This window comes from Phoxinus phoxinus (genome assembly GCF_949152265.1).
Source record: "Phoxinus phoxinus genome assembly, chromosome: 1".
NCBI lineage: Eukaryota > Metazoa > Chordata > Actinopteri > Cypriniformes > Leuciscidae > Phoxinus > Phoxinus phoxinus.
The window spans coordinates 30,616,776-30,640,328 of NC_136876.1; the positions used below are offsets into that span (position 1 = coordinate 30,616,776).

The 23,553-nt window shown below is 37.9% G+C and overlaps 2 protein-coding genes across 6 annotated transcripts in view; both read left to right on the forward strand.

The window, feature by feature from the left end:
* The window catches only part of smarce1 (SWI/SNF related BAF chromatin remodeling complex subunit E1), an 8,299-nt gene extending 5,944 nt beyond the window's left edge, over nt 1-2,355 (forward strand). For all 4 annotated transcript variants that reach the window (XM_079619046.1, XM_079619044.1, XM_079619047.1 and 1 more), the window contains exons 9-11: nt 878-979; nt 1,086-1,320; nt 1,417-2,355. In XM_079619046.1, the coding sequence (XP_079475172.1) occupies nt 878-979; nt 1,086-1,320; nt 1,417-1,634 (555 nt within the window). In that variant the 3' untranslated portion in view covers nt 1,635-2,355. The remainder of the gene's footprint in view (nt 1-877; nt 980-1,085; nt 1,321-1,416) is intronic.
* An 8,990-nt stretch (nt 2,356-11,345) lies between these two features.
* Nucleotides 11,346-23,553, forward strand: part of prkcbb (protein kinase C, beta b) — a 144,164-nt gene continuing 131,956 nt past the window's right edge. For both annotated transcript variants that reach the window (XM_079618958.1, XM_079618957.1), the window contains exons 1-2: nt 11,346-11,704; nt 12,648-12,679. In XM_079618958.1, coding sequence (XP_079475084.1) covers nt 11,529-11,704; nt 12,648-12,679 — 208 coding nt within the window. In that variant the 5' untranslated portion in view covers nt 11,346-11,528. The remainder of the gene's footprint in view (nt 11,705-12,647; nt 12,680-23,553) is intronic.

Consider the following 23,553-nt stretch of genomic DNA (forward strand, 5'->3'; position numbering starts at 1 on the left):
GCAGGCAGAGTTAGCGGAGGTCGGAGAGGGAGAAGTGGAGGAGAGCGACGAGGAGGAGTTCGCCAATGAACTTGTTGAAGATCGCAGATATTACCGGTAACTTGTATTGTTCAGCCCATGGCTGTCACATCGTTTAGTTTTTTTTATGCTGCCAATAATCTAAAGGGTTATAGTTTTATATTAAATTGACATTTATTTGTCTCAAATCGTCTTTATGTATATACTGACTTCACCCTGTGCTGCAATATACATTTAGTTTTACATTCATTTACAGAAATCAGCTGCTTGAATGAAAATTGCTGATGTTATTGGATTTTCAGGTGATATTCTCAATTCATTCAGTTAACGAACGCTCTGAGATAGTGTTCAGTCTGCAGACTTGGCAATGATTGTATTTATTTGTACAGTACAATCATAACATAGTACAGACATGAACTTAATTCCATAATGTCCTTAAACATAACAATATTGCTGGCCATAAACTGACAAAGTGCGCGACCGGTGTGCGATACCTTGAGTTGTCAGACGCGGCGTGGCGCTTCTCGTCCGGTGTGCGACCCCCTTTAGACATACGGTAATATAGTAGGCTAATTCTTACTTTACCTTTTATTTATAATTCGAATGCGTTTAACAAATCAGTTAATATAATGTGGTAACCTCCTACTGTCATGCTTTCCGTCTCTCAACCTATGCTATTTTGATCGTTATCTGTAGGCCTGAACAACATCTCAACACTAAAATAAAGGCCTGTCTCAAATACAAGCCGGTGCAGTTCGGCGATTTGGGAAAATAAAAGCCCGGGCTATTATTTGAAGTTTTATGGTATGCACCTGGTTTAATCATTGTTCCTGGTTTTATTTTGTTTGTTTTTCAACAGAGGAAGCTTGAAGCAGAGCTGCTTCAAATCGAGGACCGACATCAGGATAAGAAGAGGAGGTTCCTGGAGAGCACAGACTCCTTCAATAACGAGCTCAAACGGGTGTGAAATTCAGTTTGATCTGTGAACTAATAGCCCTTCTGTTTAGCCTGAGCTCAAATGCCAGATGCACTGTCAGTGATTGACAGTGGTTTGTTTGCTTTTTTAGCTGTGTAGTCTGAAAGTGGAGGTGGACATGGAGAAGCTGGCAGCTGAAATGGCGGCTGCAGAGGAGGCGGCTCGCCGGAGGGCGGAGGAGAGAGAGCGGGAAGCAGCAGAGCAGGTGGAGAGAGCTGCTCAAGAAGAGCAACAGCCAGCTGGGGTCCAGGCCAATGCCAACACAGAACAAACCCCCACTAGCGAGACCAAGGATGGAGAAGACAAGCCCACCCCAATGGAGACGGGTCAGACCTGAACCATTCTTTTCTCTTACTTTGAATATTGAACACAAATAGTAGAATAAACGATGTTTGACTGACCTTGTGGTGTCCATCCTGCAGAGACTCTGGCTGAAGCTTCTGAAGTATCTCAGGAGGCCGAGCAAGGCACCCCAGCTGCAGAGGTAGAGAAACCAGCCCAGCCTGAGCCTGCAGAGGGTGCTACAGATGAGGGCACCAGCGACAGCACCGCTCCGTCTGAGAGCAGCTCCGGACCCCCAGCCGAACCCCAGGCCTCAGACAACACCCCTGAGGAGCGGCAGCCCACCCAGACCCAATAACCCCACCCCCTTAATCTACAAGTCTCACTTCACTCTGTGTAGAGTCATTATGTCCTTTAGGATGTGTCATTTAATCATATGACCTGCCAGTACAGTGAGTGAGAACAGTGAACATTTTTGCTTTTTCCCAAACCCCCCCACCCCATAATATTCTACAATTAAATGTTTTGTAAGGACAGAAGAATCTTAATTGGCTTTCCACCCTTTAACTTGATCAGACACGCTGACCCACATGGGACAAGCCCACTTCAGTACTTTAGAGCTTCTTGGCCATTACAAAAGCTGATTTTATCATTCTAAAGTGGAAGTAACTTGGTTGAATAAAATGTAATGCTTGCATCCTAGAGTCACCAAATGGTTGCAAAAAGCAGAATTAAAAGGTTATTGTGCTGTCGCTTAACATGTTTTATCTACCTGTGGCACAGTTATTTTATGGTATATCTTTTTTTCATCCTTTCATAGTTTGGTTGAGTAGTCTGTGGGTTGTAGTTTTTGTTTTTTTCTCGACCTAGTTTCTCTCTCCCTCTTTTTTTTCTTTTCTTTTTTTTTCTTTGACTTAAAATAAAGCTATTTTAACACATCATGATTGACCACTCAGAGCAGAGGGACATTGTTCTGTTGTATCTTAATGGAATGGTGTTACTTTAAGCCTCTGGATTATTGTGTTTTGTATTGTTGGAAGGCATTCCCTAAATAAAATGATTTCTATGTCTGTTTTAAACATCTGCTCTTTTTGTCTTGTCTGCTGGTTTATGGTTTTGGCAATGGGTTGTTCTTTGTTTTAAAGCCACTTAAATTTTTTATTATTATAGCTTTGATTTTAATATTTAAAAGCGGAATACTGGTTCAGGTCTCTGGTTAAATTGTGTGTAAGGTAATTCACAGCATTTCAACCTCTGCTATATATTTTCCATGTTGCATATAACATTTATAATTGTGGAATTTAGGAATAATTGTAATTGATGTACAAAGCAAACATGTTAGAAATTGTTGTAAATTGAAATCAAAATCTAATTTTAAACTCTTCTAACTTGACCCCCCTCCCTTTAAGCAAAATCCATTTAAAAGCGGTAATTTTTTTTATTCAGTAAATAGGCACATGTCTGCTCAAGACATATTTATATATTGTCTGATTTTGGGTTCAGCTTTTATATTTTGACTTTTTTTGAAATCAGGGGTGCCCAATCCATCTCATCCCAAGGCGTCATATACTGACGCTTTTGACAAATCGTCTACATCCAACGCACATGGCACCCTTTAGCGTCAATATGAGACGCAGATAGATATGGGCCAGAAGGCGCCTCCTAGTGGTCTAAACCTAACCCTACCCCAGACCTAAACCCAACCAACAAACCTAACCGAAACCTAACCGAACAAAGCTCTCTGCGTCTCATATTGACGCTAAAGGGTGCCATGTGCGTTGGATGTAGACGATTTGTCAAAAGCGTCAGTATATGACGCCCAAGGATGAGAATGCGTTGGATCGACTGTCCTGCACAGTCCATCTCCAACCCTAACCAAACACAGCTCCCTTTAATTTTCAAGTGATCCTGAAGACCTTAATTGGTTGCCTCAGGTGTGTTTGATTAGGGTTGAAAGCTGCATCCATACATTAGAAAATGCTGACCATAAAACCGTTTAGACGTTAATGATCTGCAGAGACGAGAGAAAATTCCAAACTGCCTTGTTCTTGGGAGATTTTGTGCGTGTGCTCTTCATCTAGCAGAACAAAAACCCCAAGTGTAATAAAGGATGTGATCAACCTATATTTATCATTATGTAAAGGCATCTCCATAGCAACCATAGGGAAAAAAAGACTCGCACTCTCCTATTATTCCTTTAAACACCAAAGCATTACAGAGAGGCAGAGATCAGACACTATAAGGTTACAATACATTTTTAGGAACAATAGACCTGAATATATCATTTTCATCTCTGTGTGGATTACGCAAAGTGCTGTAATTTTCTAGTGTAGGGAAATCACAAATAGAATAATTTAAACTGTGAAGTTAACTCAAGACATTTTCATCATTTACTCACCCTCATCATCGTTCCAAACGTGTATGACTTTCTTCTGTGGAACATAAAAGGAAGAACAATTTAGGTGACGACTGACTTTCACTGTGTAAACAAAACATACTAACACTGAGACAAAACCTTTTTTTATTATATTTTGCAAAGACCTAAAATGTTATTTGGGATATATCTCTTCTTCCAACAATGCCAAAGCTTTAAAGTCCGTTACATTGTGCACAAAATATAATATTTATGTTTTTTTTTAGTAATGAAAACAAAAAGAGACTCAAATGATTTCTCTCTCTTGAATTCATTTTAAATTATGTTACCCCTGGCCTTAATTTATTTTATTTATTTATTATTATGTTTTGTCTGTTTATTGTACTTGCTTTTTACTTTACTTGTTTTTACTAGCTTTTGTCTACTGGTTATAATTATATTGTTGTTTAATTCTGTTCTGTAACTAGCTATGTATTTGCTGTTATATTTGTTCAATAAAAATAAAAACGCTGAGACACTTCTCAAACTATCTTCTTTAATGTTCTAAAAACGCATTCAGGTTTGGAACAACGGTAGGGTGAGTAAAAATATATACTTCTTATACATTTTCAAGTGCACTAATACCTTTAGGAGCGTATGTTCAACACATATATTCCAACAGTAGATGGCAGTATTTTATCTTGCTGAAGCTTGCTCTGCTGACAAAAAAGAGAAGATTTTGCAACGATGGATGTGCTTGAAAATCAAATTCATTTTTTTACAAAAAACCCGACATCAATAGGTGTCTGAGGTTCCAGTCTTGAAGAGCTTCTTTCACATAATGCCCAAACTCACAAAGAAGATTGCAAACCGCAGGATTTCAGTGCATGTAGCAGGTATGGTGTGTGTGCGTGGGCGACTGCCAGCGGAATGCATGGTGGGCGCAGAGCAGGTAAACTCTGGATGCTGTTAGCTTGTGGGCATCACTACTCACAGGTGATCTCTGACTGTGACCTTCACACTATATCTCCCGTACCACCATTAAACTACGCAGTTCTAGGTTGCATTTCTGTCCTTCTCACACGCTGCTGTGCATTTAACGGTTTTCTCTGACTACTTTAACACAGGAAAAGACAGTGTCAACTTAAGAGAACATTTAACGTGGTCTTCACCACACAAAACTTCACAACAGCTCTAGAAGCTAAAAAAAGCAATCTTATCTGCAAGAGAGATGAATTTTGCAACATCACTTTTTACACATTTAAAGCAAAATAAGTAAAATCCACAATTAACCTGAAGATGGTTTGAAAAGTTCACTCAAAAATGAATGAAAATGTCATAATTTACGCATCCTGATCCTTATATGTTGTTTTAAACTCCATTATTTTTTTCTTATTTTATCTAAAATATGTTTTGAATAATGTCCACACTGTTCTTTCATGCAATAAAAATGAATTGGGACAGTCTGATATAAAAATCTCCTTTTATGTTCCACAGATGAAAGTCATATACAGGCTTCAAGAGATGTGATGTGTGTATATCTGGTTGAACTATTCCTGTAGTGTTGTAAATGGTGATGAGAAACGACATGGCCAAGTAGCAAATGTGTTGTGTCTAAAACTGCCTACTACACAATTATTTATTGGATTTAACATTCTCGTTTCATTCAAATGTTTTGCGTTTTCGACACAATATGAATAAGTAAATGTGTGCATATTTTAACATAAATTATTATGTGCAAATTGATCAAATTGATTACTTCATATTCATAATTAGACTTAGAAATTCTTAAGCGTTCTTATTTATTTTTCTTTAATCCTTTATATCCATTTTAATCATGTGTTTTTTTTTAAATTAACAACAACAAAAAATTAAAGGCCCACTGATCAATGTGCAGCATTATTCAATTTGTTGACGTAATTTCCACCGAAACAGGAAGACAGGGCGGGACACATTGAACCCTTTTTAAATAGCCAATAGCTTTTTTGTTTATATCAGAGCTTGGCCAGAGCCGTTGAGCTCGCTAAAGCCACAGTTTCCTCCTGACCTCTAACCGTTTCACCTCCAAATCTCCTCCATTTCGCTTTAAATTCAGTTGGGTCCGATACGTTCTGTGGTCTGCACCGACTCGCGCATATGGTCTGATATTGTCTCTATAATGTAAGGGGTGGGATGCTTTAGATTCTAGAGAGCATTTGATTGGACAGAAAATCTGATGAGAAGCTGAAGTGCAGAATGATGTCATCAAAATGGCGGAATTGAGAGACTGTAAGTTTTGAATGCTTATATATTGCTAATGCTAATTATGTCATTGTTTGAGCACACTAGCAAGTAAAAAAAAAGCAATTTTGATTTCATGCGGACTTTAAAGGATTAGTTCACTTTTAAAATTAAAATTCTGTCATCATATACTCACCCTTAAGTTGTTTCAAACCTGTATGAATTTCTTTCCTCTGCTGAACACAAAGGAAGATATTTAGAAGAATGTCAGTAACCAAACAGTTTTTGGTTCCCATTGACTTCCATAGTATATTTTTTTCCTACTATGGAAGTCAATGGGAACCAAAAACTGTTTGGTTACTGACATTCTTCTAAATATCTTCCTTTGTGTTCAGCAGAGGAAAGAAATTCATACAGGTTTGAAACAACTTAAGGGTGAGTATATGATGACAGAATTTTCACTTTAAAAGTGAACTAATCCTTTAAGCAAGACACGGTAGCCTACTTATATGCTATAGGCCTATATGAAATATTTGTATGTATATATAAAATATTTATAATTCAGGAATAAAAATCTGACTACTTTAATTTTGTTCCGCTAAAAACGCAAAAGCTGTATTTCCCAGTTAATGTGTATGCGTGTTCTATAGATAGAAGCACAGACACTATTATGTGATGTGCTTATGGTGTGCGTGTGCATAATTAACCCTTAAACGCATACCTCCGGTCTTTAGTGACCTGGGACGTCCTTCACTACCCTCCTCCTCATTCATTTTTTTAAAGTTAGACATCAACCTTCTTAGTATTCCTCAATTCATTATAAACAATATAACAAGAAAAAAATAATTCAATTATAAAAGTTTTCTCATTTATTTTTTGTAAAAATTGTATAGGGTCGCTAACGACCCATGTGTAGCAGTGTAATATATTTTATGCACAACAGTAATTGAATCTTTAAAGCTACACTGTGTAGAAATTATTCCCATCTAGCGGTGAAATTGTATATGACTACCAACTGAATATTACTTTCTAGCCCCTCCCATTCCGAGGGCGTTTTAACTCCTACTGTGGCCGTATTATTTCAAATCTGCCGGCAGTCGCGAGTAATCTCCCCCTCGCATTCGTCACGGTGCCACTGATTGTAAAAACGCGAAAGGCGGAGCTTGAATTTCCAGGTATGTCCCTCTTTGGCTAATGTATTTTCAAGATGGAGGCACAACATGGCTTCCGCCATTCGAGCAGCTCACCCAGGCCGTATGTATTAAAAATGGCAGATTCTACGCTTACAAGAATACTTGATTAGTTGGTAGAAGTAATTATACAATTATTAGCACATATCATTTTGAAAGAACAAAGTGGTTTTTGCTAAGAATATACTTAAAAAACCAAGTGTAGCTTTAAAGGGCACCTATTATGGAATTTTGAAATTTACCTTTCATGTAGTGTGTAACATAGATCTAAGTGAACAAAAACATCCTGCAAAGTTTGAAATATGAAAGTGCACCGTATATAAAGTTATTGTCTTTCAAAAGTAAGAGTCGACTCGGAGTCATTTTTATGAATCATTAGAAGACCGAAGCTTTTTCTCTGACTAGATGACGTCAACTTGTCAAGTTATTTGAATACGATACGCCCACTTATTGCGCTCCAAGGCCAGCAGGGAAAACATCAGGGCGACGAGACGCTGTGTTCTGAAGTGCGACTCAAAAGCCAACTTTTTTCATCTTCCCAAGGAGGAGCATTTGAAGACTAAGTGGCTACAATTCACTATACCACAGAAGTATAGTCCGAGCCTTGTGCTTTTTTCGCGCCATTTTGAAGACGATTGCTTTACCAACTTAAATGCAATCAAACTTGGATTCGCGAGCCGGCTGATATTGAAGGAAGGTTCAGTTCCAAGTGTATTTGCATCAGCTTCCTCCTCCGTATCACAACCTGTAAGTGTTATTAATAATTTTTGCTTTTATATTTTATGTAGAATGCTTAATTATTATTTTGTTTGTTGTGTAAGCACCGTTTAGCTTCTAGGTCTTCAATGACAATTGTATTGAGATATGTGAAGTGTTTGTCGTTGTTTTCGGAGTTGTCTAAAGAATAGAGTAATACCTCGTAGTAACGTAACTGCATTTTTTTTGTGTAAAAACGTTATGTTTATGCATCGGGCTAATGCAAACAAAGACTGATTGTGCTTTTACAATATGAACTCTGGGCTATGCTCTCTAACATAACATTAAATTATTTATCTTATTTTTCGTTTTTTACTACAAACTATAAGGCAGTGTACTATAATCATTATTATAACACAATTTAATTGATAAAAGCATCATTGTACTCGGTGTTAAAAATAAGTATTATCTCTGTAAACACTGCTGGGTCATCTGACCAATCAACGCAGATTAGCGTCGCGCAGAGGAGGGGTTTGGAAAAACGAGTCGTTGAACGAATCATTTGGGAGTCGGTGAGCAAATCAGGTAAAAATAAATGCATATTATACGACAACAAAAGTGTTTTTTTGTCATTGCATGCATGTAAAACTGTTGTTGGGGACTACCACAACAACATTAGGAACATTTTAAATGTCATAATAGGTGCCCTTTAATGACTGAATAAGTGCAATTCACCTTTATTTCACAAGGTGGCAATGTCTGATACACAATGATGAAGTGATGTTTTACTCATAGTTACCGCAGGCAATAAACAAAACTAAAGAAACAGATCATCAGCAAAACTTCAAATGGCTCCGCGATTAACTGCAGAGCGAGTACTGAACGCAATTAAATATTAGTGTCACTGTTACTTGATGGTGGATCTGGTGAAGAAGCTGGCATTGATTAAAATATTTTGAAGATGTAGAAATTGATAGTTTTATAATATGTTTGAGATCACACATATGAGACAGATGCTGAAAGTACTGGGAAATTAGCTCTGACACGGACAGTGATGATGGTATAAAACATCTGCTTACACTGAACCCTTCCGAGCTCCAAAAGCTAACACAAATATGCTTTATTTTATTCTCCTGTACTTGTTACTCTAATATCAGGAGAGTTTTATATTATCATGACAGGTAGAGATCAATCCGTGTTAGATATAGATCCCGGTCACTAAAGATTTAATGATTGGTGAATCATTCAGGCATTTAAGGGTTAAACGTCAGAATACTCGTTTCGTCTTTGAAACAATTGATTAGCCTACCAATAGAACGGACTGTTGCAGCCCTGGAGAATAGCAGTTCAGCAACAAGCATGAATCACACAATATGATACAGGCATATGACAATCAGCACAAGAAGTTTAAGCTCCCTGCTAAAGTTCACTCAGTCTCTCTCGGTAAGTGCATGGTGCCATTGTACTCTCAGCCGCTGGTTGTCCTTGCCTCCTACTTGTTAGTGCGTCACAGAAAAGGAATGAAACAACTCTGCTGAAAAGAGTCAGCTGGGACACAACATGAAAATTTATGTAACAATATAGACGTCAATTTAGACCTATGTGAGCAGCCACCGAAATAACTTGGCTATCCGTGCAGCTTCAGACTTTAGGGAGATCAGAGAAACTGCAGCCTGTTGCTTCTGAACCTCTCAGGAAAATACTTTGATATAATTGTAAGAGTATTATCATTTATAGGTTTCTTAAAAGGTTGGGTAGGCGATTTTGGACAGGCTAGCAATAGCAAGCTAGCTTTGCCTTTGAGCTTCCTTCAAAGTGTCTCCAAAGCCATGCCTCCTTCAAAACGCATGAACGAGACAATTGAATTACCATGTGTGCACATAACATTACAATAACAATGAACGTAAACAACTTACAGAAATCTTACTTGTACCACCTGACTGATTAATTTCGACGTTGACAGTGTTGACAAAGAAACGCATAAATCCGAGTCTGAGAGCTTGAACATCTCAGGTTGCCATCTTGTGGTTACGATATGGCGTGAACGCAGCATAAGCTCGTTATTTTGGTTCAGGAGGAACTGTAAAAGGTGGCTGCTGTTTGTTTGCGGCGCTCAGTGACTCTCTGTCTACAACTGCATGGCCTTACATAACCCGCTGATGACGTGTGATGTCTGCGCGAGCAGGATTTGCGGAGGTGTGCAAATACGTTTGTTGACAGGCAGGAAAGACATCGTATCATTGCATTCGGACCGAATACAATGATTGGACGAACATTTTTTGGTCCTGTGACTTCCACAGAAGATGTACATGTTTTAATATTTAGGCCAGGATGTGAAGAGAGTTTCAACCAGTATAACAAAAAGTGTTTATAAAACAAATTGCCTATCTTTATGGGGTATGTTTCCAGTAGTTTTGCCTACTTTATGTTAAAGTCATCACAGATTCATCTGTGCTAATGAGAGACATTTTCATGATGGTATAGGCCTATAGTATATCATGAAATGCAAGAATCGATCAGCCGTTGAAAATCCCATATTGCATGGTGGTTACTTCTGTATAAAATAGTTATTCTTTAGTTTGTCATATTTTTAAGGTGCACTCAGTCAGTTTTTATTATTAACTGGCACATATTTATCCCAATTTAACCACAGATCGCGAGATGGTCAGAAGAAGAAACAGGAAGTTGAAAAAGTATTCAAATTTTGAATTGAATGTAATATGGGAAAATTGCTTATGGGAAATGTAATGTCTGCTTGACAAGTAAATGGATATGAAATGTTGATTTATTTTTTATTTTTTATTGTGTTATGTGAAAATAAAAGTGATTTGAGAAAATATTGTTGGAGATTGACCAATCAGAATGGCTCAGACTTTTATAAAGTAGCCAAAACCTCACTAGATGATTTCACTTGAACGTCACTAACCAATCACCTTCTGCCTATATGCCCTTTGAAAACCGAAGCAGACTGTGGTTGTGAAATAGGCTAAAACTTATCTGCATATTATTATTATTTACTTTGTTTCTGTGCCCTCACACAGTGTATCTTATTTTCTTTTTCTTTTTGTTCCTCTCAGTCTCATACTAAACAAATTAATGTAATGGACATTCATTTTAATTGAAACACTGAATCGGTGCATTTTGTAGGCTAGCCTACTGCAGGTCATGTGATGTCATGTCAGTGCCCATGAGAGGGCGAACCGCTCCTTCAGAATAAACTCTTTTTTTCAACTACAGTCTAGTCTTTATCTCATATGGCTGGATGTGATTTAATAACATTAATCTGAAATGCTATTTTGTGTAAAACTTTTTATTAGAAAAAAAATAATACTGAGTGCACCTTTAAGTTTTATCACATAGAATTGGTGTTTTAACGCAAATGTACATTAGCTATCATCAAGGCAGTGTGACAGGCTTCATGGGTGACATATTTCTTGCAATACTAATTTTCATGAGCCTCATGTTTCGTAATCTACTCGTAAACGTTTCCTATTGTCTCTTCCTCATTATGCTTTTGATCGCTTTCATGTAAATGAGAGAGGTTTGACAGAATCTCTATCAATCAGCTCAGCTTGCCAAAGGTAAATGAGTGGGAGGGTGGGAGGAGTCTGGTGCCTGCGCGTCAGTTTGTGTGTGTTTGCGTGTACCGGGGTGTAAGGAGAGCACTTGGGCGGAGAAGGACGCAAAGCATCGAGCCTGAGAGTTCATCGCAGTCTGAAGGTCCGCATTATACACACACTCCGCTCAACTAACTCCGGTATACAGGCTCGCGCTAACTTTCCCCCGGTTGAGAATGGCAGAACCGGCACAGTCGAACAGCGATGGAGAGGAGAGCAGCGCACCCATGAGAGGCTTTGCCCGGCAAGGTGCTCTGAGACAGAAGAACGTTCACGAAGTCAAGGACCACAAGTTTATCGCTCGCTTCTTCAAGCAGCCTACTTTCTGCAGCCACTGCACGGACTTTATCTGGTAAGAGAGTTTGGGTGCTCTAAAACTACAGTTCATTCCCTACTGAAGTGTATGGCAAGCTGCTTTAACATTAATTTATTATAACTAGTGTTTTGTGTCGTTAGTTCTTATGTTATTTCGTTTTTTAAATATATATTACTTGTAAGCTATCCAGTAGTGACTAGTAGCCTTTACAATTTTTCAAGCAACTGCATTATGTACTTTTTCATTAGATACTAGTAGGCCAATTACTCACACCTTAGTAGTAACTATTCACATCATGGTTACTATTTTTTTTCTACACTTTTTTAATACTAGTGTCTGTAAACAAGGCACTAGTCTATATGTCTTAACATTTCTTGTTAGGCTATGCAATGGCTGGCTCCTTTATAGGTTAATGAAATCTCTTATTAGTAAGATTAGAAATGTTATAGTGAAAATGCAATGGGAATCACATTATTGTCTAATCAATGAATAACAAATAAAAAATATATAACAATTGTTTATATTTGTTATCATTTAAGTATTAATATTTAAGGAATATTAAAATGGCTTTCCATAGAGGTGGACCTGTTACTGTTGCAGCTCAGGTGTAACACTGTACACTATGTCTCAAGACATATTGTACGGTCTACCTTAACAACACTCATTTATGCATTGTTTTAGGGCTCCGCTGACTCAGAATATGCCTGAAATGTCCAAAATGTTGATCGGTAGGAGCCCGCTTGGTTTGAGCCAAAGCTTTATTGTTTTCCCTCAATAAAGGATGTAAAGTGCTAAGTAAAATTAAAATGGGAATGGGAAAATACGACTTGATTGTAAGTGCAAGAAATAGTTGATATAGTACAAGAAATATGAAATGAGTCATACTACATGAGACAACAGTCTCATAAAGTGATTTAGTCAGTTCTAATATTTTTGGTTTTAATATTTTTTTCAATTAACCATTGCTTTTATCTTTCAGGGGTTTTGGGAAACAAGGATTTCAGTGTCAAGGTAGGAATTTACTATTCATTGTATATTTTGAAACATCTTTGGAAGTGTAAAGTGAAACAGTAAAGTCTTGTCAAGGACCTTGAGTATTGCATATTTGACGCATCTCAAATATTGTCCTTCTAATGGTGTTTCTAGAGGACTTGTTGACAGTGTTTAGAGTCTTACAGGAGCTCACAAGATCTATTTTGAAAAGACGCCTTGAGGTTTTCCAGGGGTTTCCACTAGCGTGATATTAGGAACCTCAATATGGTGCCTCAATTATCTTTTCATTTTCACAGTGTAGATATGATGGTATCATTCAAAGCATTTTGACCGTATAATTGCAATTTATTAATGAGACATTTAATAAATTAAATTTGGACACTGGTAAAATACATGATCAGGCATATAAGCAGTCTCCGATAACTACATACCTCTGTTAAATTAAAATCTTAAATTAGATTCAGTTTAGATTAGGAGTTAGTTACATTTCATATCCTCTTTCACAGTAAATCTATAGCTGGTTTTAAGGGGATTCTACCTGCATAACTGTCCAGAATGGAAGCGTCTGTAATCCTCACTGGAAAAGTTATTGCTTCCTGTTCGTCACTTGTGTCTAATTACCAAATTTATGAGGGTCGCCTTTGGAGTATGACCAAGTGTGGCATTTCTCATATGAAATTATAAGAGACAGCTTTTTGTTGCACAGGCAGAATCACATGGAAGTGTGAAGTTTTGGCTCGTATTCTAACATTGGAATTTGTACCTGAAGACCATTGGATAGCAGTTTTCTTCACTGTATGAGTCTAGATTCCACTTGAAAAGTGATTTTAATTCTTACACACTAAAGGCACTGAATGTTCTTTAAGGCGACTGCAATTACCGGTCACGGCAGGTCAATGGCACTCTCTGCGGTGCTGCACAGCGCTTCTCCATTTTTTCCACCGCAGGCTTCAGCACTAGCTCTAATTACAGGTGCACAGATGAGTGTATGATGACTTTAGCCACTTTTTTGCTCTATCTCCCTCTGTTCTTTGCTCTTTTTTTTTCTTTCAAGTCACGTTCTCAAATCTATTCACATCTCCTCTAAACCTGTTGAAACCCTCCATTGATTTGTGAGAGCAGCGCTGACTGTATCAGGAATGTTCGGACCCCATTGGAGCTGAGGGAGAAAGGGAATTCTTCTGCAAGGTCATGCTCCGACATGCTGAAACCTGAGGGTCTCTACTGTTTGTGTCTACTCTAGGTTATGCCTAAGCTGTTAGAACAGTGTGGGAACTATACGTCAATGTAGGTTTTGCAGTTTCTTCTCCTTTTGGTGTGCATTGTGAATGCACGTGAAGAGCAAGCTTTTCTCCTAATGATTTAAAGAATATAGCACTAAACATTTATGGTACTTTTTCATATATATATTTTTTTTATCTTAAAGTGTTAGTTCACCCAAAAACCCTCATGTCGTTCCAAACCGTAAGACTTTCGTTCATCTTCGGATCACAAACGAAGATATTTTGAATAAAATTTGAGAGCTTTTTGTCCCTTCATTGCCCAGTAGGACATTGACAGATCGTACAAATTATCCATATGAATTGAGTGGTTTAGTCCAAATTTTCTGAAGAGACGCGATAGCTTTATACACTGAACAGATTACATTTAAGCTTTTATTCAGATATAAACATTCATCAACGCACACATCAGTTGTGGTAAACGGAAGCAATGAGGTTCGTTCTCGTGTTACGCAGCTTTTTGAACAAACCAATGAGGTTTGTTCTAGCATGTCAAGCAGGTTCTATTGAGCTTCTGTTTACGTTCACTGATACGTTTTTAAATGTGAATAAAAGCCTAAATTCAATCTATTCATCATATAAAGCGATCGTTTCTCTTCAGAAAATTTTGTCTAATCCGCTCAATTCATATGGACTAGTTTTTACGATCTCTTTATTAAGCGTCAAATCAGTTGCAGAGCTGTCAATGAAGGGACAGAACTGGCTCAGATATTATTGAAATATCTTCCTGTGTGTTCCAAAGATGAATGAAAGTCTTATGGGTTTGGAACGAGGGTGAGTTAATGATGACCGAATTAAATGTTTTGAGTGAACTAACCATTTATAACAGTTATAAGTTCTCATCCACTTTTGTTAAATAGATAGAGCAGCTGGACATTTAGCTAGATTACTCCCTTTTAAGTAGTTTAAGTTACAAAAAGGCATGGTTTGAACTTTGAGATGAGTATAGGGTTTGATGTTTTTTGGTGAACTGTTCCTTTAAAAAACACTAGTTCATGGTTCAGAATGAGCCTTTACAGCAGTGGCTTTCAACTTGCGCCATGTGTCTGTTCTTATGCAAATAATAAAATGCAACTAACCATGAACAAAAAAATATATATATACTGTTTCTTTCAGTATGTTCACCATCCTCTAGTCTAGTGCAGTAATTACAGACTAGTCCACATTGTAGTAACCTGTGGCGTGCTGAAGGCTGCAGTGGCAAAAGCTAGATTTCGGCAAAATGCTGCTGGCAAAAAAGGTCCATTATCAATAATGTCCATTGTCAATAATATTGAAACAGTAAGATTTTACATTTGAAAATTCCCAGAACAATGGTAAATGTGACCGTACTTTAAGGTCTTTTCTTTTGCAGATCCATGATTAATTCAGATGTCATTGTGTACTTCAAGGGAAATAGTATCCATGATTATTTCAGATTTATTTCCTATTCATAATTCTATTCATTATTATCCGATGAACTTGAAATTGTAGTGCTTAGAAAATATAGGAAATCCTTTTGCAAGCCTTTTTAATGTGACTTTTTGTGTATGTGTTCAATGGAGAAAAAGAGAAATAGATGATCTGAGGAGTGTTGAAGACCCTTATGGAACACCAGCACAGCTGTGATCTGGTTCTTCCTTAATCATCAGTGTGTGGAAAACAGTGAGTAAATAATAAAAGAGGATTTCCACTTGCTGTCAGCTTGATGGTGAACCAGCTGCTTAGGAGAGCCTCTTTTGCCTCCTCAGTCGTAATTGCAAAATTACGAGTTTGAAGAAGAGCTGGCAGAATGCTACATCTGGATAGAACGGAGTAACAGAGAACGAGAAAGAAGCTCATGAATGATGGTTAAGGGATAGCGAGATGGTCAGAAGAAGAAACAGGAAGTCGAAAAAGTATTCAAATTTTTAATTCAATTATATATATGGGAAAATTGCTTATGGGAGATTGAATGTCTGCTTGACAAGTAAATGGATATGACATGTTGATTTAAAAAAAGTTAATTATGTGAGAATAAAAGACAGAGTGATTTGAGAAAATATTGTTGGAGATTGACCAATCAGAATGAATGGGACTTTTAGAAAGTCTCTTTAATTGTAATTTTCATTATTTGTACACCATTTGAAACCAACCTGATGATTTCACTTGAACGTCACTAACCACTCACCTTCTGCCTATATGCCCTTTGAAAACCGAAGCAGACTGTGATTGCATTTATATATTTGTGATGCAGGGGGTGTCTCACACCTCGCTCTGTTCTGTGCAAAAGCAGAACATATCCACATCTGAAGGTGTGGGCCGTTTAAAGCCTCTATAAATAGCATAAGTGTTCCATGAAGCAGTGCTTAAATAAAGGGAGGGAGGGAGGGGGGGTGGTGGTTATGTGTGGGCGTTCGGTGAGATCAGTAGTATATGAAATACATAGAAGAACCTCAATCAGAGAACACGCCATTAGATCATATACGTCATCACCCTGTTCTTGCAAGAATAATTCATGTGTTTGCTCCATTTTTGCAGATTTGGAATGGCATGTTCCAGACAGTAGCCTCATTTCAAGAGGAAAAATATAAATGATCAATGGCGACATAAGGCACTTCTGCTTTCCACTGTAGAGAGGAGTAAAGCTGTGTGTATCAGCCACGAGGAAGATTGTATTGCCCTGAGGTTTCTCAGTAGAGTTTGTTTTTTAATCTTTTCATTTGAAATATCAAGATGTTTCCTGAAGAGATAAAAATAGACAATTGTTGACATTCTGTAAGGCTATAGAGCTATAAAATGAATGCAGATTGCATAGATCAGATTTGGTTTTGGAAGAATTTGATGAGAAATGTTTGAGTTAATATTGAAATTTGTGATTTCTTATTGCAGACTTTGCTATTGTGGCAACTGTGAGTAGTTTAAGACATTGAGATCTTTTAGAGGAGGCACATTTGAGATTACTGTTTTTACTTAGGAGACAGATCTCAGAAGCAGAAGTCTACATTTGCCCTCTGTGTGATCTCATTTAGCATATTTACATGCACTTTAAAAAATTTGATTTGTCTTTTATTTTCAATATCATGTGAACCCTTTAGTTCCACTGAAATTGCATTTATACAGAGCAGAACAGGTGGCCTCAGTGTTGTACACTCTCAAAACAGAGGTGATTTAAATTTTTACCCGCTCAAATATTTTTGAGCTTTTTGCGTATATACATCAGTCCTGATTTAGAGCACTAAATATGCTTCTGTTCACACAAACTAGATTGGAAATCACATTCATGAATCCTTTATTCAACTTTCCTTAATTGGACTTTCAATTGAAGCTGATAAATAATGGCAAATACTTATTCATATAAACAGGACAATTTGACACAAACTTAACACCTGTTAGTAGGTGCAAGTCAACAGTGACTGTGTAAATGTAGTACATGCAGCTGTATTTTATAGGGTCTGCCACTATAACGGTCTGTTCTTTCATAATTTCAACTCAAATAGAAATTTAAAAAAATGATTCCCCAAAAGTCCTTTTATTGCTACAATCCAATTTTGATCGGAATCCATTAGCGTTGGAAGTTAAATCTGAGCAGTCATTGGCTGATTGCTGATGTTTCAACAAGCTAATGAATGCTGAGAGCCAATTACGCATGGATAGAAGAGCCCAACAAGGGCCATCTGCTCGCCTTTCGGGACCTAATAAAAAGGTCTGCAGAGAGCCTTGTTGCAGGAAGAGAATGTGTGTAATAATGCAATAAGGACGTTCAACTGCCTGTAAAAGTGCCTCCATATTAAGCAAGTAGAGTTGAAACTCAATTTGGTCCTGAATGCGGGTTAGCCTCTCCCGGTGCTTTCAGCCAGATTAGATCATGCTGGTGTTTTCCAGGCTACTTGAGGGAGGGTTCCTGCTCTATTGACACTGCAAGGTTGTTTACTGGAGAACAAGATCCTTTTGTTTAGAACAAACATGTCTGACCTTTGTGGCTCCAATGTCCCAGAGGACAAGATGCATGAGGCTCAATATTCTCTTCTGCTGGACCTCATTCGCTCTCTCTGCTAAATTAAACCAACTTCAGCCCTTACAATATTTATGCCATTGTCAGTTTTCAGTTTCGATGGCCTGAAAGGACTCAGACTTAATGTGAGGGTTTTTTGGTAGAGTTTTGAACTTCAACTCATGAGCTGGCTGGTCAGGTGCTCTTTGTTTGATTGCAGCTGGTGATGTATGTGCTGGCCGACGGGTCCATTGGAAGTTGGAAATAGGGTTAAGAGGACAGGAAAGGCAGCCACCAGCTACGCATCTGAAACTGTCTGGCTAGTGGTCCTCCTGAGACAGTCTTCTCTTAATTTGGCCTTACTTTTAAATGGGCCGTAAGACAGAACTCACTCCCATCAGTGAGGCAGTCCAGATGTGAGCCGCAGTTAGATAGACACTTTGAGGATTTATTGTTTAATGGTGCTTGATAAGGTTTCTCTTTGTTTCAGTTCATCTTCATAGCATGCACCTATAGAATAATAACATAATAGCAATACTTAATTCAGTCTTTATGTCATGGTGAATCTGACTGAAAGTTTACATTGTTTAAATGGGCAGAGGAAACTCTCTGTGCTTGATATAGATATGAGCTTCGTAGTATGAGCAGTGTTAGTACTACTTTGGTTCATCATCTGTTTTTGTGTAAACGGTGTCTGCTTTTTCCAGTGTGGTCGCCCACATCTGTGAGAACTGAAGGGAGATTCAAGGGGATCTGTAAACCTGAGATGCCAACACTTATCTGCCATGTTAGACACATCACCAACCCAGGCCTCCACTTAACCGTGCTAGTGCTTTGAGTGTGGGATCCTGTCACAAATCTATCAACATGTCTAATTCCTTCTTGTATCTCTCTGTTTGAGTCTCAGCGTTATCATGATGACTGACAATGATTCAGAGACCACAGTCCGAGAGTGCTGTCAGAGCAGAGAACACAAGAGTGCAGCCCTTTCTCCAGAGAAACGGCTTTGAGCTGCGCTGTCCAGATATCAACCTTGCTGACAACTTTTACATGCTAAGTAGTGCTGCTATGCTTTTAGTGCACTACGGGCAATATATATATTATATATATATGGGCCAAGTCAAAAATCGCAATATATTTAGTGGTCTTTTAATGGTCTTGTATAGATGTATTTATTATTTTATACAATTTCTGACAGCGTGATTGGTTCAGATGCATCACGTGATGCTCTCTGACATTTAGATGTGTGTTTTTGACTGTTTTTCTGCTCAGTTGAAGGCCATAAATGCTGTGTTTATAAGTTTTGATGTGATTTAGGTGGTTTGTATTGTTGTTGCTAATGATTTGATAAGATATTGTGTCAGTAAATAGTTGGTTCCACTAAAAAAGTATGATTTTTTACATTACAAATCTTTAAATGCCTTTTTCTCAAAATGCCTTTTCTCTCATACTCCAAGTACTAGACAAAGAGTACAAAGTATATTTACATATACTTGGTATCAAAGAGGTATCCGCCTTGGTATCCGCAGTAATGCAGTAGAATGTACCGGTCTGTCGTGGTGAAGAAAGAGCTAAGCCGCAAGGCGAAGCTCTCGATTTACCGGTCAATCTACATTCCTATTCTCACTATATGGTCATGAGCTTTGGGTCATGACCGAAAGGACAAGATGGCTGCTCGTGAAGTCTTCGTCGTCGGTTAGGAACCTGGGTGTGCTCTTTGATACCATCCATCCATCCATCCATGATCCATCTTCTTCCGCTTATCCGGGGCCGGGTCGCGGGGGCAGCAGTCTAAGCAGAGATGCCTAGACTTCCCTCTCCCTAGACACTTCCTCCAGCTCTTCCGGGGGGACACCGAGGCGTTCCCAGGCCAGCCGGAAGACATAGTCCTTCCAGCGTGTCCTAGGTCTTCCCCGGGGTCTCCTCCCGGTGGAACGTGCCCGGAACACCTTCCCAGGAAGGCGTTCAGGAGGCATCCGGAACAGATGCCCGAGCCACCTCAGCTGACCCCTCTCGATGTGGAGGAGCAGCGGCTCTACTCTGAGCTCCTCCCGAGTGACCGAGCTCCTCACCCTATCTCTAAGGGATCGCCCAGCCACCCTGCGGAGAAAGCTCATTTCGGCCGCCTGTATCCGGGATCTTGTCCTATCTGGGGCCTATGTCACCAATATTCGACCAGGTAAAAAGGTTGGTGACCCCACAGTCCATGGCCTCCGGCTCTCCAGTACTTGGCTGATGGTCAAATCCGGTACAAGTTGGAATTTGAGTATGAATGGGAAGACCTGCCTCAGCGAATCAACATCCCCAAAGAACCATTCCACTGGGTCCCACTCTTTCCTGCCCAATTGCCAATTACTCTCAGGAAATTCAATGACTTGCAGGCAATGAAACCAGTACTACCAAGAGTGGCCCACCAGTACTATGACAACCTCCCTCATCAATAGACAGTGTGAAAATGAGTGTGCACAGCACCCGAGTAGAACTTGGTGGGAAAGGAAAAGTGGTTAAGGTTAGACATTAAGAAACAACTTGGTTAGGGTTAAGTTACACATCTTGGTTATATTTAGGAGAATAAAAAAACTATGTTTGCACAGCACCTGACCTGAGTGGAACTTCGATTAAGGGTGGAAAAGGAAAACAGTAGTTAAGGTTAGACATTAAGAAACAACTTGGTTATAGTTGGCAAGTTACACATCTTGGTTATATTTAGGAGAGAAAAACAACTTTTGTTATGTTATGTTTGCATTTATATGCAAGAGAAAAAATGCCTAAGTCATGGCATGTTCTGCCTAAGTCACTTTTATTTGTTAGGCAATTGGTGATGGATATTTTTCTTTTTGCATACTTGTTCACACATCTGGTTGAATGTACTGTTATAATATCAATAAAAAATCACAATGTGATTTCTAAATATTGTGTTTTTTCATGTTTTCCAAAAACGTTGAAATATGACTTAGGCAATTATGCTATGAGGCTAACGATTGGCTGATGACAAAATATTGGTCATCGGCCACCCAGCTCTTTAGATAATGATGCTGTGATATTAGTAAATAAGATTTACCAAAGTCCTTTTCAAGGAAAGTAATTTCACTCTGTGACTGACTATATTTGCAATGCCTCTGGGTAGCTATTTCAGGCATGCAAGATCAACACTATTCTACTTGAATGGGGAAGTCTGAAAAAACAGTAAAAAAAAAAAACTGCTTTCCGGACTCACATTTAAATAACATTCATGTCAGATTTTCTTGTTAATTTGAAATGTTCCACAAATGTTGTTTCTAGTGCTCAAATGGCGTTAAAAAATAAAATAAAAATTCAGGTTTTCCAGCCAATCCGCAAAAACCAAGCACGTCTCAGGACTGTTTTTATGGGAACCGGAGCCTCTAATAGCAGCTGCAATGATGCAATGACTTTACCAATTTCTGATTGGCTCTTATTTAGAAGATGTGACTTTTTTCGTCATAATGTGGGTTGTACTTTCTTTCGTTCATAGTAATATGAGTGTACAGTGTTATAGTCTAGATTTACTCAGTATTGCTGAATTTCAATAAAATTCCTAGAACAAATACTGAAATAAATGAAAATAGAATAAAAATATAATTTTTAGAATAGAAATAGAAATAGAAATAGAAAGAATAGAATAGAATAGAATAGAATAGAATAGAATAGAATAGAATAGAATAGAAAAAGAAAAATGGAAAATATAATTCGTTGCGGTTACAATGTGATGCCAATAATCTCAAATATCGGCAGATTATTGGCCTGGGCAATATATTTATCACTAAAACAATGCCTTTAGCTTGTATGTCTATAGACATTAGCTTTAAATGTCTATAGTATTTTGTCTAAATAAAAATAAATAAATTACCAAAAATTAAAAATCTTTTTAAATGCTACAGGTAGTCATAACAATAATTTGAAGGTTCATTATGAAAAATCTATTATTCATTCATTTTGAGATTTTCTAATGATTACAGATGATTATAAATTCTTTGTGTTTTTAAAGAGTAACTTTAAGTGAGCGTTAGATGATGGCAGAGGTCATTTAAATGTAAAATGAAAGGAAATTAGCATGAACCATTAAATATCCAATATGGACCAATCAATTAAGAATCTCTAATGTCTGCCAATAAACGATATGGTACAGTCAGAAGTGCAGCACTCTCAACACCATATACAAGAAGAAGAAGGTGGAGAAGAAATGTGCTGAAATATGAATGAGATCTGAGCTAGGGCTTTCATAGATTTTGGGTGAAGTGTCTCTTTAAGATCATTTTTAACTTCAGACCAGACTGTAACGTTCACAGACAGTACAGCTGTGAATGGAGGCTGAATCTGTGCAAGTGAGCTGCACTGTGTGAAGTGAGAGGGGCAGTTTGAGGGGTGAATCTGCAGGTGTGTATGTGTTAAAGTGAAGTCAGGTTCACCGCTGGGATCACTGTCAGTCGTATATTAAAAATGGGCAATCTCAGAGTGGGCGCCAGCTAGGTTAAAAGCTTCCCCAGGCTATCAGTCTCACTTTTAATTGAAATGCAAGTATGTTAGGACACAGGGGCTGTTTTTAAGCACAGCTGGCCTTACCTGAGCTGACAAAGACTGAAGACTCCGGGTGAATGTTTAAAAATATATCAAAAATCTGTGAGGTATGCGATTAGCCTACTTTACCTGACAGAACCAGCATGTATTAGATTTCACGAATACTACACAGAATAAAGGGATGGCTGCAGAGTATTCCTGATATTTTCTTCAGGGAGTGATTCGGGTCACTTCTCAAGTATTTTGCCAGTTAGCATGGTCCAGTTAGCCTCCACTGAATGAAAGAATGTTCACGCATATGAGGAATTTGTCTTGGTGACAGAAGCTTCCACAACACTGACAGAACGACAGCAACAAGACAGATAACATAAAAAAAATCACAATATACAAAATCGCACCTGCAATTGAGATAAATGGAAATGCTAACAGTTAGCTTTCTCTAGGTATGGTAAGCTCGTGTGACAAATTGCCTCCAAGAATTTACAGACTGTTTATGAAAAACATTGTTTTTTCAGTTCTTTGCTTCAGTTCTTTGATACACTACCGTTCAAAAGTTCTAGTATGTAATTCAGAAGTGTTTTCAGCATATAATAAGAAGAAATGTTTGTCTGATGGGTCATGTGACACTGAAGTCTGGAGTAATATTGCACAAAAAAAAAATCAGGTTCAACATCACAAATTGTAAATATATTCAAACAGAAATCAGTTATTTCAAATTGCAATATTTCATAATAATTTTACTGTATTTTTGTTAAATTAAATGCAGTTTTGAGCAGAGAGACTTTCAAAAACATAAAAAAGGCAGCCAAGAAGGCCTATGTTTTTAATGCAATAGATGCTATTTACACAAGTGAAAAGCAGTATTTTCTTTGCATTAAATAGTAGTTAGATGCTATTTATACTTATATAAATAGTGGCAGATACTATTTGCACCTCAGTGTTGTTGTATATTAAACGACATGGAATAATAATAGTGTAAATGATTGATTAAAATGATTTAATTGGGATGATGTGCCTTATTGGGACAATACTGATAATCATTCATTAAACACACGTTAGGCACTATTTTCACTTTTCTAAAAAAAATTTTTTTGTTTCTGATCTGATATGTGATGGGGAAAAGG